Source organism: Carya illinoinensis, chromosome 2, assembly GCF_018687715.1.
Source record: "Carya illinoinensis cultivar Pawnee chromosome 2, C.illinoinensisPawnee_v1, whole genome shotgun sequence".
In the NCBI taxonomy this organism is placed as follows: domain Eukaryota; kingdom Viridiplantae; phylum Streptophyta; class Magnoliopsida; order Fagales; family Juglandaceae; genus Carya; species Carya illinoinensis.
In genome coordinates, this window is record NC_056753.1 from 4,138,814 (window position 1) to 4,153,809 (window position 14,996).

General features: G+C 34.4%; 2 protein-coding genes across 2 annotated transcripts; one reads left to right on the plus strand and one right to left on the minus strand.

Annotated features, from left to right (window-relative positions):
- Positions 1-4,498: 4,498 nt before the first annotated feature.
- Positions 4,499-8,280, minus strand: LOC122297749 (4-coumarate--CoA ligase 1-like). Its single transcript, XM_043107901.1, has 5 exons — positions 7,030-8,280; positions 5,701-5,899; positions 5,303-5,516; positions 5,067-5,169; positions 4,499-4,969 (listed from the first exon to the last, which is right to left on the minus strand). The coding sequence occupies exons 1-5, from the start codon at positions 8,029-8,031 to the stop codon at positions 4,850-4,852; spliced, it is 1,638 nt and encodes a 545-aa protein (XP_042963835.1). The 5' UTR covers positions 8,032-8,280; the 3' UTR covers positions 4,499-4,849.
- A 2,822-nt stretch (positions 8,281-11,102) lies between these two features.
- LOC122297756 (probable E3 ubiquitin-protein ligase RNF217) lies at positions 11,103-13,575 on the plus strand. Its single transcript, XM_043107912.1, has 2 exons — positions 11,103-12,096; positions 13,266-13,575. The coding sequence occupies exons 1-2, from the start codon at positions 11,270-11,272 to the stop codon at positions 13,336-13,338; spliced, it is 900 nt and encodes a 299-aa protein (XP_042963846.1). The 5' UTR covers positions 11,103-11,269; the 3' UTR covers positions 13,339-13,575.
- Positions 13,576-14,996: the final 1,421 nt, after the last annotated feature.

Here is a 14,996-nt window from a genome sequence, read left to right on the forward strand (position 1 = left end):
AAATATAGCAATGCTCTCAATTGAGCATACGTGCCTTCCATGTACTTAGAGTCCTTGATAGTTGTTGGATGAAGGGGTGCCCATGTGGGTAGACCCCTTCCCTCCTGTGCGTTACAAGCAATGTAATGCATGGCATTAAGGCCTTGCGTTACATGGCTTGTAACGTCTAAACGGGTTTTAAGGCCATGCGTTACCACCACTTAAATGGCAAAGTAAAGGTTGGCCATAAAGGCCAGACATGTGGGTGGACTATTTATAGCCCCCTCATTTTGTTTTTAGTAATCATCTAGGAAAAAAAAAAAAAAAAAAAACCTCTTTTTGTTTTCTCTTGAAATAGTATTTAGGCTATGAATTTGTTGAATGTTACTCTAATTTACACTATATACTACACATCACCACTAAAAGGAGACGCTTGAGATTTTTGCTAAACCGGATAAACTTATGGAACAACTTAATAAGTTATGCTTGAGATATTTCCTCCGTGTTTTCTTACAATAGTCTATATATAAATATATATATATATATGTGAGATTCATTATGAAATAATTGTTGTAAGTATTTTTGTGTGCAATACTTAATTACATCTTAGTTCAAGAAAATAGAAACAAATAAACAGCAAGATTATCATATTATAGCAAAGAAAATGAAAGATAAACTTTTGTCTCTTGAATTACGAATTAATATAAAAAAATCAGTTGTTTCTATCCCATGATTAGTTGTGTGAAATATAGAGAGATATAATACTTAGATGAGTCTGACATAAAATTCACTTTGTGTAAGTTTGGGCGAGGTCATTGAACAAATTGAGATGTATAATTTTTTTAAATTCATTTATTTTTTTCAATAAGTTTGGACATCCCAAACTCAGGGAGGCCAGCGGAACTTCGCCCCCCTGCCACCTCGCCCCGCCCCTGCCTGGGTGGGCTAACAGTCTCATCAACCGAATGTGGGAGGTAAGGTACCTGCCTGCATCTGGGTAGACTTGCAGGGGCGAGGAGTAGGATAGGGTTGGGCCTCGTCATATTTTCTCTTGCCCCAAATATATATATATATATATATTTATAGAAAAATTATTTCATTTTGGGGATACCCAGATATCCAATAAGCCTGGGGGCTAGGCGGGTCAAGCCCAAAGCTTCTATATACATATAAAACAAATTGTTATCAAAAAAATAAAAAAAAAGTCATTTTGGTAACGAATTTTTTTTTTTTTTTTAAAAAACAAGTGCCGTAACGGTATCATTTGTGGTGGTGGCGGTGGTGGTGGTTGGTTGGGGGGGTTAAGTTTAGGACTTCCCCTTCTCCTCTAGTCAATTCTCTCTTCCCCCCTCTCTTTTTTCTCTCTGTGCTGTTGCCCTCTCTCATTCTCGTAGTCGTTGCGGCCTACGTCCTCTCTCTCTCTCTCTCTCTCTCTCTCTCTCTCTCTCTCTCTCTCTCTACATGTGAGAATCCAAAGACATTTAGTTTTTTTTTCTTAGAACCTCTAATACCTAAAACAACTTTGTTTTACTATAACACTAAAATCCTCTCCAACTCCTACTCTCCCATAACTCTTTCTCTCTCTGAAACTTGAATCTCGATCCTCTCTCTCTCTCTCAACCAAAATACCCTCACCATCGCACCCCCAACTATCGCACTCTCTCTCTACTTAGTACACTATGTAAGTATCCCCAATCCCTCTTGCGGATTGTGTCTTGATGTTTAGATTTTGAAGATGTGATTGATGAATAGATTTGGAGGATGAGATTGTGATTTTTGTGCTATGGAGATTTATGTATTTTTTCTTGAGTATAATTTGAATCCCTAAATTAATTTAGGGTTTCAGATTGAACCCCTAAATTAGTCTAGAGTTTTCTATCCGACACCCCTAAATAATCTAGGGGTTTCTATTGAAATCTCTAAACTAATTTAGAGGTTCAATCCGAAACCATATTAAAACCCCAAGACTAATGTAGGAGTTCAATACAAAACCCTAAATTAATTTAGGGGTTTCAATTTCCTAGACTCAAAGTTATCTTGCAAGTTTGTTAGATACAATTTTTAATATTGTAATATTGTTCATTTCAATTATTTGATAATTTGTAATATTTTATATTAATCTGTAATAGTTTTAGATTAATTTGTATATTTGTAATTGCTTAGAATACTTAGATTTTTATTTTTTATGCTTTTAACAAACTTTGTTAAACTTTATGTTATATGTAAATTGCAAAATTTAACTTTTAAATTTTTCTAGTCTTTTCTGTTTAAATTTGGGCCTAAAATAGCTTAAAAACAGGTTTCGAGTAATTTTTTGGCCCAAAAACATGTTCTGGCCCAGTGAGCCCTGGGCCCATTTGGGTCTGACAGAGGGCAGATGGACCAGGGGTCCAAATCCATGGATGCAAAGCAGTGTCGAATCCTAGGGGTAGGGTTTTGATGGTAGAGGGGAAACCCTACCCCCTACTAAGGAAAGGGTGGAGTGCAAGAAGAGATCTCGCTTGCCTCAAGGGTTGCAAGTAGCACCCCTATCTCGGACTTGTAACTCATATAAAACGTTTTTGAATTTATGAGACACTTTTGGATCCTTTGGCAATTGATGAGAAGGCTCTCTTAATTGAGCTAGTCGAGAGCTCAAGGTGAAGCAAGTTTTGTTAAGCATTAGGTTTGTTATATATATATATATCAAAACTTTAAAACACCATTTGCTTAATAATCTTGTGAGTCCTGAAAAACTTCACCAAGCAGATTTCTTAAACCTCTTATTATAGTTTTGAATTCTGTCTTGTTCCATAATCAGAATTTTCCATTTCGATGTAGTATTTGGTAAACTATATATCATCATTTCATTTCATTCCAAATTCTGACCCATTCTGGTTAATTCTGGCATTTTCAACTGAGTTTTGCATTTCATATTACATTCCATTCCAAATTATTTTAATAGCATATTTGTAACTTTTTTGAGCTTGGATGAGATTTTTGTAAATATCAAATTTAAATGACACTCATATCATTTTAAAATCTAAAAATTATTTATATAATTTTTTTTTTTTGTAACTTTAAATATGTCTCACCATTCTCTCTTTTTTTAAACCTAGTTAGTTTTAATAATTTCAAGACTCTATTATCTTCTTCTTCTTCTTCTTCTTTTACCCCAAGTTTGTAATTTTTTTTAATATTATCTTTTAAAACTATTATCTCTACTTCTTTTATATATTATTTGTACAGCTACGTTTAAATTGAGAATCCAATTTGGATTTAAACACATGTTATGTTATATGAATTACAAGAAACTTCAGCTCACCAAGTTTGACCCATTGGTTATTAAAAAAAGACAAGAAATTTATTGATAATGACTGTAATATTAAAAAAGTTTTCCATGACCTTAAGTGTTGAGAAAAAAGAAAAAGGTACCAACTTTATAACAGTGAGTCAATTAGGTCAATAAATATATATAAAAATCATAGCTTCTAACCACTCTCCATTTAAAATAGGTTTAAGAACTATTTTAATCCCAATGTTTTGCTCTTTACATAGATTAATTCTTGAACTTTAATTTTATATTTTATAGTCTCCAAACTTTAAACTTTGATAAAATAATCCCCTTCATTAAAAAATAGTTAATGATCCATTAAAATGCCGCACCATCACCAATAAGGGGATGTCGTGTGTCGTATAAAAAATAAGAAATTATCTAACTACTAAAAATTATAAAAAAAAAAAAAAAAGTGACACAGTATACAAAGAGTAACCTAGACTTGGGTCACGTCTAGGTTACCACATCTCCAACATGATCTAAAAAATAACTTTTCAGTTAGCAAAGAACACATTTAGAGTTGCAATGCTGAACCATTGGATCAACACATTGGTCCGTTACATAGGGCCCAAATTGATTCTAAATAGTGTTAAAAATATTTAATATGTCCTAAGTCTAAAACCAACAAAATCATTATAAACCACACATCCCAAACGATGTGGGAGGCAACATAATACTTGAAAGAGATAACGTGCATGTAATCATAGTTAACCAAAATTCCAAAACTCAGTCAGGAATTGGCCGAGCTCTCTATTATACAATATCATCCAAATTTCAAGAGGAGACCAAACAAAGCCTACAAAATGGTACATTGGAGGGGCGCTCTTAATGGGCAAGCCCCTTACCCTTTAGCTTGCCAGGCGTTTACCTGGAATTAGGGACAATGATAGCTGGCCTTTATGGCCGGCCAGCCGAATGTTACCAAGTGGGGATGATTTTTAAACTTGGGGTAACCATTTTTACCACTATTTTTTTTTTTTTTTGGTTTTTGTATTTTTCTCAAAAAGTATCAAGGGTGTGGGCGTTTTGAGTGCGACTCTAGACCATCTACTACCATACTCAACTACTGTGCAGAAACAAACTCAAAAAGATCAGAACTTGATTATAACGACCTGGCCTAATAATTTTCAGGTCGGGATATAGATAATTTTATTGGGCCTACATTAGATGTAATGGGCCATTTCAATTAGATGAGAGGCTATATTTTCATGAGATCCAACAGGCACATAACTCAAATTTCTACATGCACAATAAGCTTGTAAGCCAAGTCGCCTCCAACTTCACTTGAGGATGCATTCCCACCTTGGAGAGTCGGATAATATGCTCCCTAATGGTGTGGAATGTTGCAATATAAAGGATCCCTCCTTTAACGAGCACAAAACGAAATTAAAAAAAAGATTACATATTTGTTATTATGTGAAGTATGTTCTTGCAATTGCAGTCTTCATTTCAAATAGTACAGAATAATCAAAGAAATCAGTGGTGATAGCAAACTTGAGCAGCAGCTTTCAAATTGCCATGATTCTTGATTCCCAAGCCTTGCAATATGTGAATTCAACTTGAAAAGCCTGCAGCTAGTTTTGCCTTCAACTCTTTCCGCAGGATCTTTCCCGATGGTGACTTGGGAATGACATCGATGAAGAACACACGGTTTAATCTTTTATAAAACACCACCTGCATTGTTACCATCGGAATATAAAACTTCCATCCCCGAAAGTCAAGCTTTTAGAAAGATTTAAAACTTCAAAAAAAAAAAGAAAAGAAAAATCACCTGTTTAGACACGAATTGCTTGATTTCATCCTCTGTGATGGTAGAACCATTTAATCTTGCAACAAATGCAACAGGGACTTCTCCAGCCAGATCGTCCTTCATGCTGAAGATGGCAATTAACGTACGTTATTCATGATGTGTATATATACTTAGGAGCCGTTTGTCTTTAAAATTTATATATATATATATATATATGTACGAAAGTATGCATGTGTGCTTTGAATGAGTTAACTTACGGGACTACAGCAGCATCAGAGATGTTGGGATGGGTGAGTAGTAAGGCTTCAAGTTCAGCAGGGGCGACTTGAAACCCTTTGTATTTAATCAGTTCCTTCAACCGATCTACAATGAAGAGCTCATCATCATCATCAATTAAGCCAACATCGCCTGTATGTAACCAACCCTCTTTGTCTATGGTTCCTTTTGTAGCTTCTGGATCATTAATATAACCTGAATATCAACAAATTTGTCAAATATTAACAATACATCAAGTACTTTCAATAATCCGTTCCGTCTTAGTTTGATCGTTAAGATGTCGATCATTAAATAGGTAGCAACGTGACACAATCTTGAGTATCGAATCGTAAAGCATTTATAATAGAAGTTAATAGTCATAACATGACAATAAATGTACCTTTCATGATCTGGTCTCCCCTGATGCATATCTCTCCCGGTTGATTGCGGGGCAAAGAGGCACCAGTTTCTGGGTCGACGATCTTCATTTCAGCATTCCTCACAACAGTGCCACATGCTCCTGATTTCACATCAAATGGTTCTTTGGCAAATGCCAAACACATTGATAGTACTGGACCTGCCTCTGTCATTCCGTATCCCTGTATTTTAAGCAATTTTTCTTGAATCTGAGTCAGTTCTACGTTAAGTTAATGATCAAAAATACTTGTCTAGTGCTAAAGGAAATTTTTGTTTAATTTGTTGTATAATCTCCAATTATGGGCTAATTATACCATGCATCGACCCATCCGAATATTCTTTTATTTTTATTTTTTTCTAGATATAAATATATATATATATATATGGGTAAAATACACAAAACCCCCCTCCCCAATTATCATCTAATTTACAATCATCCCTCTTAATTATGAATTTGGACAAATCTTCTCCAAAAGTACCAAAAATTTCATTTCATTCCTTCCCTAAAAGTCTTACATATATAAATACCCTTGAAGAAATAAGAATTATAAATAATATTTTGTTTTTTGAAAAATAAATATTTAAAGTTTTTTTAATTGACTAAAAGATTTGGCCTTTCTCGAGAAATTTGAGGGGGGTAATTGACTTATCCACTTTTTATTTAAAGGGTTACGTCTTAGGATTATGTAAATCATTTTCTTATTTATTTTAATGATTTTTTTTTTTGTTTCCTTGTTAGGTTTGGATCAGCAGTAGTTCAATGAATGACACTTAGAACCGTCCAAGTTAGACCATCCAGTCAACAAGAGCATGGAATCTTAACTTCTCCATGCAGCCTCCATTATTGAAATCTCTACGGGACCGATGGTCATGTGTTGTGCACCGCCTATATTTTGTGGCGCGTGTTATTTTTTTTAATTAGAAAAATAATATTTATATTCGTGTATTAGTGTTGTATAATTATTTAAAAAAATAATAAATAAAGAATTTATATAAAAAAAATTAATTTTTTAATAATAAATTTTACTTTTTTTTTTTCAAAATAACTGTACTGTGCAGCTTGCGTACTCGTGCACTTAGCATTTCCCTTATTGAATTACTAGCTACCTAGTTGACTATATCGTCAAAGATTCTTCGCATCATCTCTGTTTTCTAAATTAAATTTCAAGGTTTCTAATGAGATTTAAATTACCAGATGCATTGATCACGTTTTAATTTGGAAGGCAAAAAGACATGGTTCTCAAATGATCAGAAAAAAACAACAAAGACCCCAAAAATAGGATAGAATGAGGAATTGGATTTGGATCCATACCTGACCAAATTTAGCATTGGGAAACTTGGCCTTCACAGTTTCTTCAATTTCCTTTCCCAGCGGCGCTCCTCCAGACTTGAGCATTCTTATGGAAGATAGATTGTACTTTTCGAGATCTGGGGACTTAGCTATGGCCAAAACAATCGGCGGGACAACGGGCATGATGCTCACCTTATGTTTCTGTATCAGCTCCAGCAATGAAACAATATCGAACCTGGGCATGATCAGTATAGCAGCACCAGCTCGCAACCCGCAGAGAAAGACCGAGTTCAGGGAGTAGATGTGAAACAATGGCAGCACGCATAGTATCACGTCCTCGCTGTGGAAGTAGAGGTTCGGATTCTCGCCGTCGACCTGTTGCGCCACGCTCGTCACCAGCCCTTTGTGCGTCAACATCACGCCTTTGGGTAACCCCGTCGTCCCCGACGAGTACGGCAGAGCCACCACGTCGTCTGGGCTGATGTCTACTTTCGGGATGCTGTTCTCGTCAGCCTGAGTTAACTCCGAGAAATGCAAGCAGTCCTTCTCCGGTGGCGAGTCGATGCACATGATCTTGACACCGTTTTCGTGAGCCAAGTCCTTCACCCTGTCGTAGTAACAAGCCTGAGTGATGATGAGCTTTGCGTTGGAAGATTTCGCTTGCTTTGAGATCTCTGCAGCTGTGAAAAAAGGGTTGGCAGCCGTGGTTATGGCTCCCAAATGGGACGCGCCGAGGAAAACGAACGCGAATTCCGGCGAGTTGGGCAACAAAAGCATGACAACATCTCCCTGCCGGATGCCGAGCTTGTTGAGGCCGGAAGCGACCTTGCGCGAGGTGAGATCAACATCATTGTACGTGAAAACCTCACCGGTCGAACCGTTGATCAAGCACGGGCGGGAACCGACCTCGGATATGTTCTCAAAGCAATAGGAGTGGAGAGGAAGATGTTTTGGGATGTAAATGTCGGGGAGTTTGGACCGGAAAATGAGTTCTCCTGGCTGCTCTGTTTGGATAGGAGCCATTAGAGCTGGCTGAAAACAAAAGAAATGGGAATTAAGAATCAAAGGAGAATGCTGGATCTTCTTGTTGGTGAGGGCCGGGGGATAGAGGCGAAGATAATGAGAGTATAAAGGTGATCAAAGAGGAGATAACAGTGGTGGTTGGTAGAGCGAGCTAAGGAGGAGGGAGTTGGTGGAGGAGGGAGATATGAGTATGAGACTATAAACGTAGTTGGGTTGGTGAAGGGTATTGGGTAGAGGGGAGTGGGGTCTATTCTAAAGTCTAAAGAAATGGCTGAGGGAGTGCTATTTTTCTAAGCACTCTTCTTTCTTTTACCTACCGTGACATGAACATGAGCTTAATCGATGGCTGCATGACGACGGCCTTCACCTACCACAGCGCACCCAAAAAAATATTTTATAGGGACAAGTGTTTTAAGCATGGTTTTAAATACCGTACCGTACCGGCCGGTACAGTCAGAATATTCCGTACCGGTCATTAGTCCGGTATAGATATTGCACCTGTTTTATACCGGTCTGAATACCGGTCGTACAGGCCGATATTTTGTACCAGTCGGTATTTCGGCCTTCTATTTTTTTTTTCTTTTTTAAACTACAAGTTTATTTTTTAATCCCCAATTTATACCAGACTATTTATAATTTATATATATATATGTATTTATGTATAAATTATTCATATATAAACTATTATTTTAGAATATAATTTATTTATTTATATTTATACATATAATTTATTTATATATCGACTATCCCGAAACGGTACACGAAACGGTACCGGTACCGAAATATTTCGTTTCAATACCTTGACCGATACGCCATCCGGTACGGTATTCAAAACATTGGTTTTAAGCCCACTTACACCAATGCATGCATGCATGAAAGCCCAACCCAAAATTGTCTAAGTCTTATTTTATTTTATTTATCTTTTATGTTCTGAACTGTTACTAACACAATAAATTTCAAGCCCAACCAATAATTTTACATACAATCATAAAATATATAAATACTGCATAATCATTTTGATAAAAAAAAATCTATTATTAAAAAATAAATTAATTTTTTCATATGGGTCATATGTTTTATTCATTTTTTTCAAAATGATTACGTGGTAGTTGCATAATTCACAATTACAAATATCTTTTCTCATATGTAAAACAATACACTCAAAAAGAAAATAATAAATATATATATATATTACAAATGAGTAATTTTACATACAACTGTGAAGTGTATAAACATAACGTCGTTTTAAAAAAGAATAAAATTTACTATTAAAAGATTAATTTTTTTTCGTGTAAGTTTTATATTTTATTCATTTTTTTAAAATAATTACTAATTACACAATTCACGATTGCAAATATTTTTTTTTATTACAATGTGCAAATACATGTCGTAAATTATAATGATGTTGTAGATGCCCTATTATAATTTTTTTTTTTAACGGATGTCCAAATTATTATGACTTTTGTGTGTGCACAAGTTTTAGTTCTTGTCAAACTCAACGAAGAAATTAAAAGAAAACATAGAGTTCACGTGGCATGGGCTAATTGGTCTGGTACGGATTCATTTACTTGTTTGGTAGTCTGTCCTAAATTTGATTCATTCTTTTTGGCAGTATAACCTTCAAGATAGTAAAGTTTGTTATTTACCCAAATTCAAAATATAAGTTACAATTTGTCTCATGTAACATCACTATTTTAATTTCATTTCAATCTTCATTTTAACATAAGGTCAGATCTTAGATTTTTCATCCTCAATCATATTTCTTAATATCAAATATTTTAAGTAGCTTCCTATGTTTATTCTTAAAATTAGCATATATAGTAATGCTACGTAGAGTGTACAAATTCTATGCAGTCGTTTTTAAAAAGAGTACGGTCTAATATTAAAAAATTATTATTTTTTATGTGGGTCTCGTATTTATTTATTTTTTTAAAATAATTACGCAGCACTTACACACTCACGATTGTAACTATTATTTCTCATATATATATATATATAATCTGGATAGTGATCATGCCTTTATATAACCAACAAAAAAATCCCAAATCATCTTACAACAATCAATGGTCATATCTAATATGATATCAAAGCCATGCATTCACGTCATACACCACCAAATTACTATTTTAATTTCGTTACACCAATCATTAATGGAGATTACAAATTTGCTGTTCTATTGATAAATTTGGCTAAGTTTTTTGTTTTGTAAAAAAAGTACAAATTTGTTATTATTGTAAGACATTACATGTATAGTGTCATTTTCCTTTCATGTCTCGTTTGTTCATTGAGATGTGATTAAATTTAAAAGTTGAATAAAATATTATTAGAATATAAATTTTTAATATTATTTTTATTTTAAAATTTTAAAATTTGAAAATTTTAAATTATTTATTATATTTTATATGAAAATTCAAAAAAATTATAATGATTATATGGTATAATTCTTTTTTTAAAACATTATATGAGATAAAATGAATTCTTCTCAATCTTTATAAATAATAAGAATGATGAATGAAATTTATAGGTTCTATAAAAAAATCGTTGCAAGAGAAATATTCCTTTGATTCAGTTCTTAAAAAGCTATCATCCCACATCTTCAAAGGGCACTTTTGCTCATTAGATTTTCTTTTTTCTTTTTCTTTTTCTGTACATCAAATAGAAAAGTTTAAAAGTTGAGGACTGATTTAGAAATAGAGCTTATCTTAAAATTTTTATATCATTTTATTTTATTTTTAAATATAAAAATTTCAAATTTATCATTATAATTTTTTAAATTAATGGTTACAATTTTCTAAAAGTTTTAAATAAAAAATAAAAAATCAATTAAAATTTTTTAAATCTTCAAACAAATATAATATTATAAAATTATATTATATCAATATTTTCAATTTATAATATTTTATATTTAACTTTTTATATTTATTTTTTAAAATTAAAAAATTATTCAACTTAAAATTAATTGTTTATTATAAATAAATTATTTTATTATTATTCGTAAATTTCTCGTATCATTTCGCTCGCCTTAAACTTCCTCGGGGGGTTCCAAATCGTCCAATAAGAGATGACATCTTCACAGCTAAGTCTTTTTCGTTATTTATTTATTTATTTTTATGGGTATGATCTTCTCCGCCAAGTCCTAGTAAATTAACGCCACTTCCATTTTATTAGATGAGACGGCCATTCTCTTTTGCGTAGAGAAGAATAGGGAGGGGTTGGTCATTGAAACAGAATCTGTGCTATGGCTCAAGAATCAGCTGCTGGTGATCTTATGTATGTGGATGACTTTTTCTTGTCCATGTTATTTGATGTAGAAGAAGAAAATGAGAGTTTGCCACTGTCGGATGAAAAGTACGCGGAAGAACTCCAGTTCCAAGAGGTTCTTATGGGGTCCCTGATCTCTTCCCAAAATGCAAACAAGGGAGCCTCTTCCTTTTCATTACCATTAATTCAAGAAACTTCTTCAACCCAAAATCCAGAGCCGGTGGAGGAAACAAAAGAAGCAGGACAATCATCAAGCTGCTTCTGTGAAATTTGTGCGGATAGGAAAGATGGTGAGGAGATGTTCAAAAACCATAGCTGTGTTCACTCCTTCTGTTCCGATTGCATTAGCAAACATGTTGCCACGAAGATCCAAGAGAGCGTGGCCGTTGTTTATTGCCCCGAAGTGGGTTGCGAGGCTGTCCTGACAATCGATGATTGCAGGCGAGTGCTTCCTAATGAAGTGCAGGAAAGGTGGGACAAGGTGCTGTGCGAAACACAGATTCTTCCTTTCCAGACTTTTTACTGTCCATTCAAGGATTGTTCAGCCGTGTTGGAGAATGATAACGAAGGAGAAGTCATTAGGGAGTCGGAGTGTCCATCCTGCCATAGATTGTTTTGTGCACAATGTTATGTTGCTTGGCATCCAGGGGTAGACTGCGAAGAGTACCAGAGGCTGAATGAGGATGAGAGGGGGGGGGACGATCTTATGGTGAGGGAGCTAGCAAGGGAAAGGAGATGGATGAGGTGCCCCCGTTGCAAATACTATGTGGAAAAGACTGAAGGTTGTCTACATATTACTTGCAGGTCAGTCTGCTAGATTATTAAGATTTCTTTACAATTTTTTTTAATCAAACACTTTCTACAATTCGAAAAGATACATGAATTACACAACATTAAATGCTATCCGTGGTCTCTGTGCAAAACAACATTAAATGACAACAGGGACGATGAAAGGTTCTTTATTTCACTGCACAAGCTTATACATTTGGTTGCCTGATTATATTGTAAAACAATACACGCTATAAAGGCAAGAAATAAAAAATAAAAAATTGTACACTTTGCCTTCAAATACTGACTTGAGATGTTCGGTGGTGTATTGAAACAAAGACCAAGTCATCCTCATCTGCATCGAACTCAAATTCAAAACCAGATAAAGATTTGGAAGATAACTCCAACAGCACAAGTTTATCTCCTCCATCTTCTTTATCAATATATGATGATAAGATTAGATAATATATATCTTTGTTTTTTGAATTTGATTGTTGTAACAAATCACATGTGTATTCATCTATAAATAATACACCACAGCTCCCAAAATGATTACGGGAAGCACATTTCAAAATCTCTTTATGGTATCAAGAGCCATTGATCCCTACTTGCTGCTTTGTCCTCCTCCACCCCTTCCTCCTCCTCAATGTCTCTCCCTTTAGCCTCTCCCGTTCATCCTACTCATCAGATCACCCTTAAAATGCATAGATTATTGTTTCTATTTGCTGGTGCATCATCCTTCTTGGGTTGCTTTGATTTGTGGGTCGTTGATTGGCTATCAAGGGATACAAATTCTGTCCCTGATACAGGGGATGCAGAGATATCTTCAATATAGACTAGCAGAAATTAGTTTATGTTAGTAGTATAATAGTTATGTAGATTATGTTATCTAAAACATAAATACGCTAACATACTTGAGAGGCAAAAAGCATGGGTTTCAATGAATTACAGAATGACATAGGCTTATAAAGAATTTAATTCAGGTAATACCCTAGATTCGATTATAACCAAGTTTTGTTAAGTGTGGACTAGAATTCTGGCTTTTTAGTCCAAATTCAAATTGGTCACAAGTTCAAGCGACCTGGAACCTAGCTTACTCCCAGTCTTCTTCACTACCTCTATCTTCTCTTTAAGCTGATATCATTGACAGTATAATGAGTCACATAGAATACATACATGTAAGATTCTGCTTATTATGGTTGCAGGTGTGCATTCCAGTTTTGCTATGGATGTGGAGAAAAATGGACTGGAGATCATGGTGGTTGCCAGAGAAATTAAATGACTAGAGAAAGCATAATGATTATGTTATTATAAAACAACTGTATTTTGCATACTGTTTCTATTTAGGAAAGGAATGTACGAAAATGTTTATTATGGTTTGTATCTATTAAGTGCACAAGCACTCTTTCATGATGCAGAAGAATGCTCAGTCGATTCAGGACTTGAGAAGCATCATTGAAGTTATCAGACATTCATGCCAGGGAAATATGAAATGTCACCTACTATTTGATTCAAGCTTGACTAAAATATGATATAAATTTTCAAATTTGCTTACATCGAATTATCATTAATATGGGGCCAAATATTTTGAATTATCAAAAACAGTTTAATATTCTAGATTTTGATGGCAGTTGCAGATCCAAATATTGTGGCCTTGATAAACGGGTGTTATCTTCAATACCTATACATCTCCTTTCATGTCTCCATACTCCTAAGGCTGTCTTGTCTAAGCTGCACTATATTTGTTCTGGTTGTTTGGTGTTGAAGTGACTGCTCATTCTGAAAGAAATTGATCCTTTGGTTTAAGATATGTAGATCTCTAGGATAGGGTGAGGGTATAAGAAATACATCATGCATGCTTTGTATTTCAAATTAGCTTGAAAAGTGATGGCATGTGACTCTCTGTTCTCAACTTATGAAAACTGTTAGTAAGCGTCTTACTTTATTCATGTAAGAAAGATCTTGGTTAATTTGTGAAGGAGATGAATTTTTGGTTTGAAAATTGGAGCCAAGAAGGCACTTGGCTGGTAAAGGTTTTCCCATCCAAAGTAGCTTGGAGAGTGCTGAAAGTCAAAGATGTATGCTTTTTATTTGGCTGGAATTTTCATACCTTCCGGAATGTTGATGATCTTGAGTTAATCCAGGAAGTCATTAAGTTCAACAATAAATTAAGACCTGGTTTTCATACCCCAAGTGCAGCATTCAGTTTTGCCCTTTCACTCTCATTTTGTGAGATAACTTGGTTTCTCCAAAGATTCATATTTTCTGTTGGAAAGCTTTGTTCAATGGGATTCCTGTTGATATGGCCACTCAGAGATGTGGGATCTCATTAGGCTGGAAACTCAGATGCTGTAATTTGAAGCCTTATACTGAATTCTCCTCCTCTCACCTTTTTGCCGAGAGTGAAGTTACTTCTAACAATACTCTTTAAAAAAAAATTAAACTACTCAAATATAAATATATTTGATGAACACCTCTTTTTTGCAACTGAACTGGAGCAATTGGCCAAAACTGAAATCAGCAGCAAATCAGCCCAAACAGCAGTGCGGCCCTGTTTGGTTAGCAAGATGAGATTATTTCATCTGGAGTTGTACGGTACAAAGGTTTTGCCTATCCAAACGGTGTATTTCATCTCTAAGTTTTGGAGACATTAAATAAATAGTAAGTAAAATAGGGCAAAATAGTATAAAATTGACAATAAACAGTACAAAACAGTAAATGAATAATGAAAAATTGATAGAAACAGTAAGTGAACAGTTCAAAATTTCAAGTGAATTGGGACTCTCCAAACTGTGGGACCCATATATTTTTTAAATCTTAAAAAATAAAAACTATACTATCTCATCTCACTATCTAAATACACACTTTTTTTATAAATTATTTTATCTCATCTTAATTAAAAAATCTCACTATTTATCAAAATATTTCATTTTATT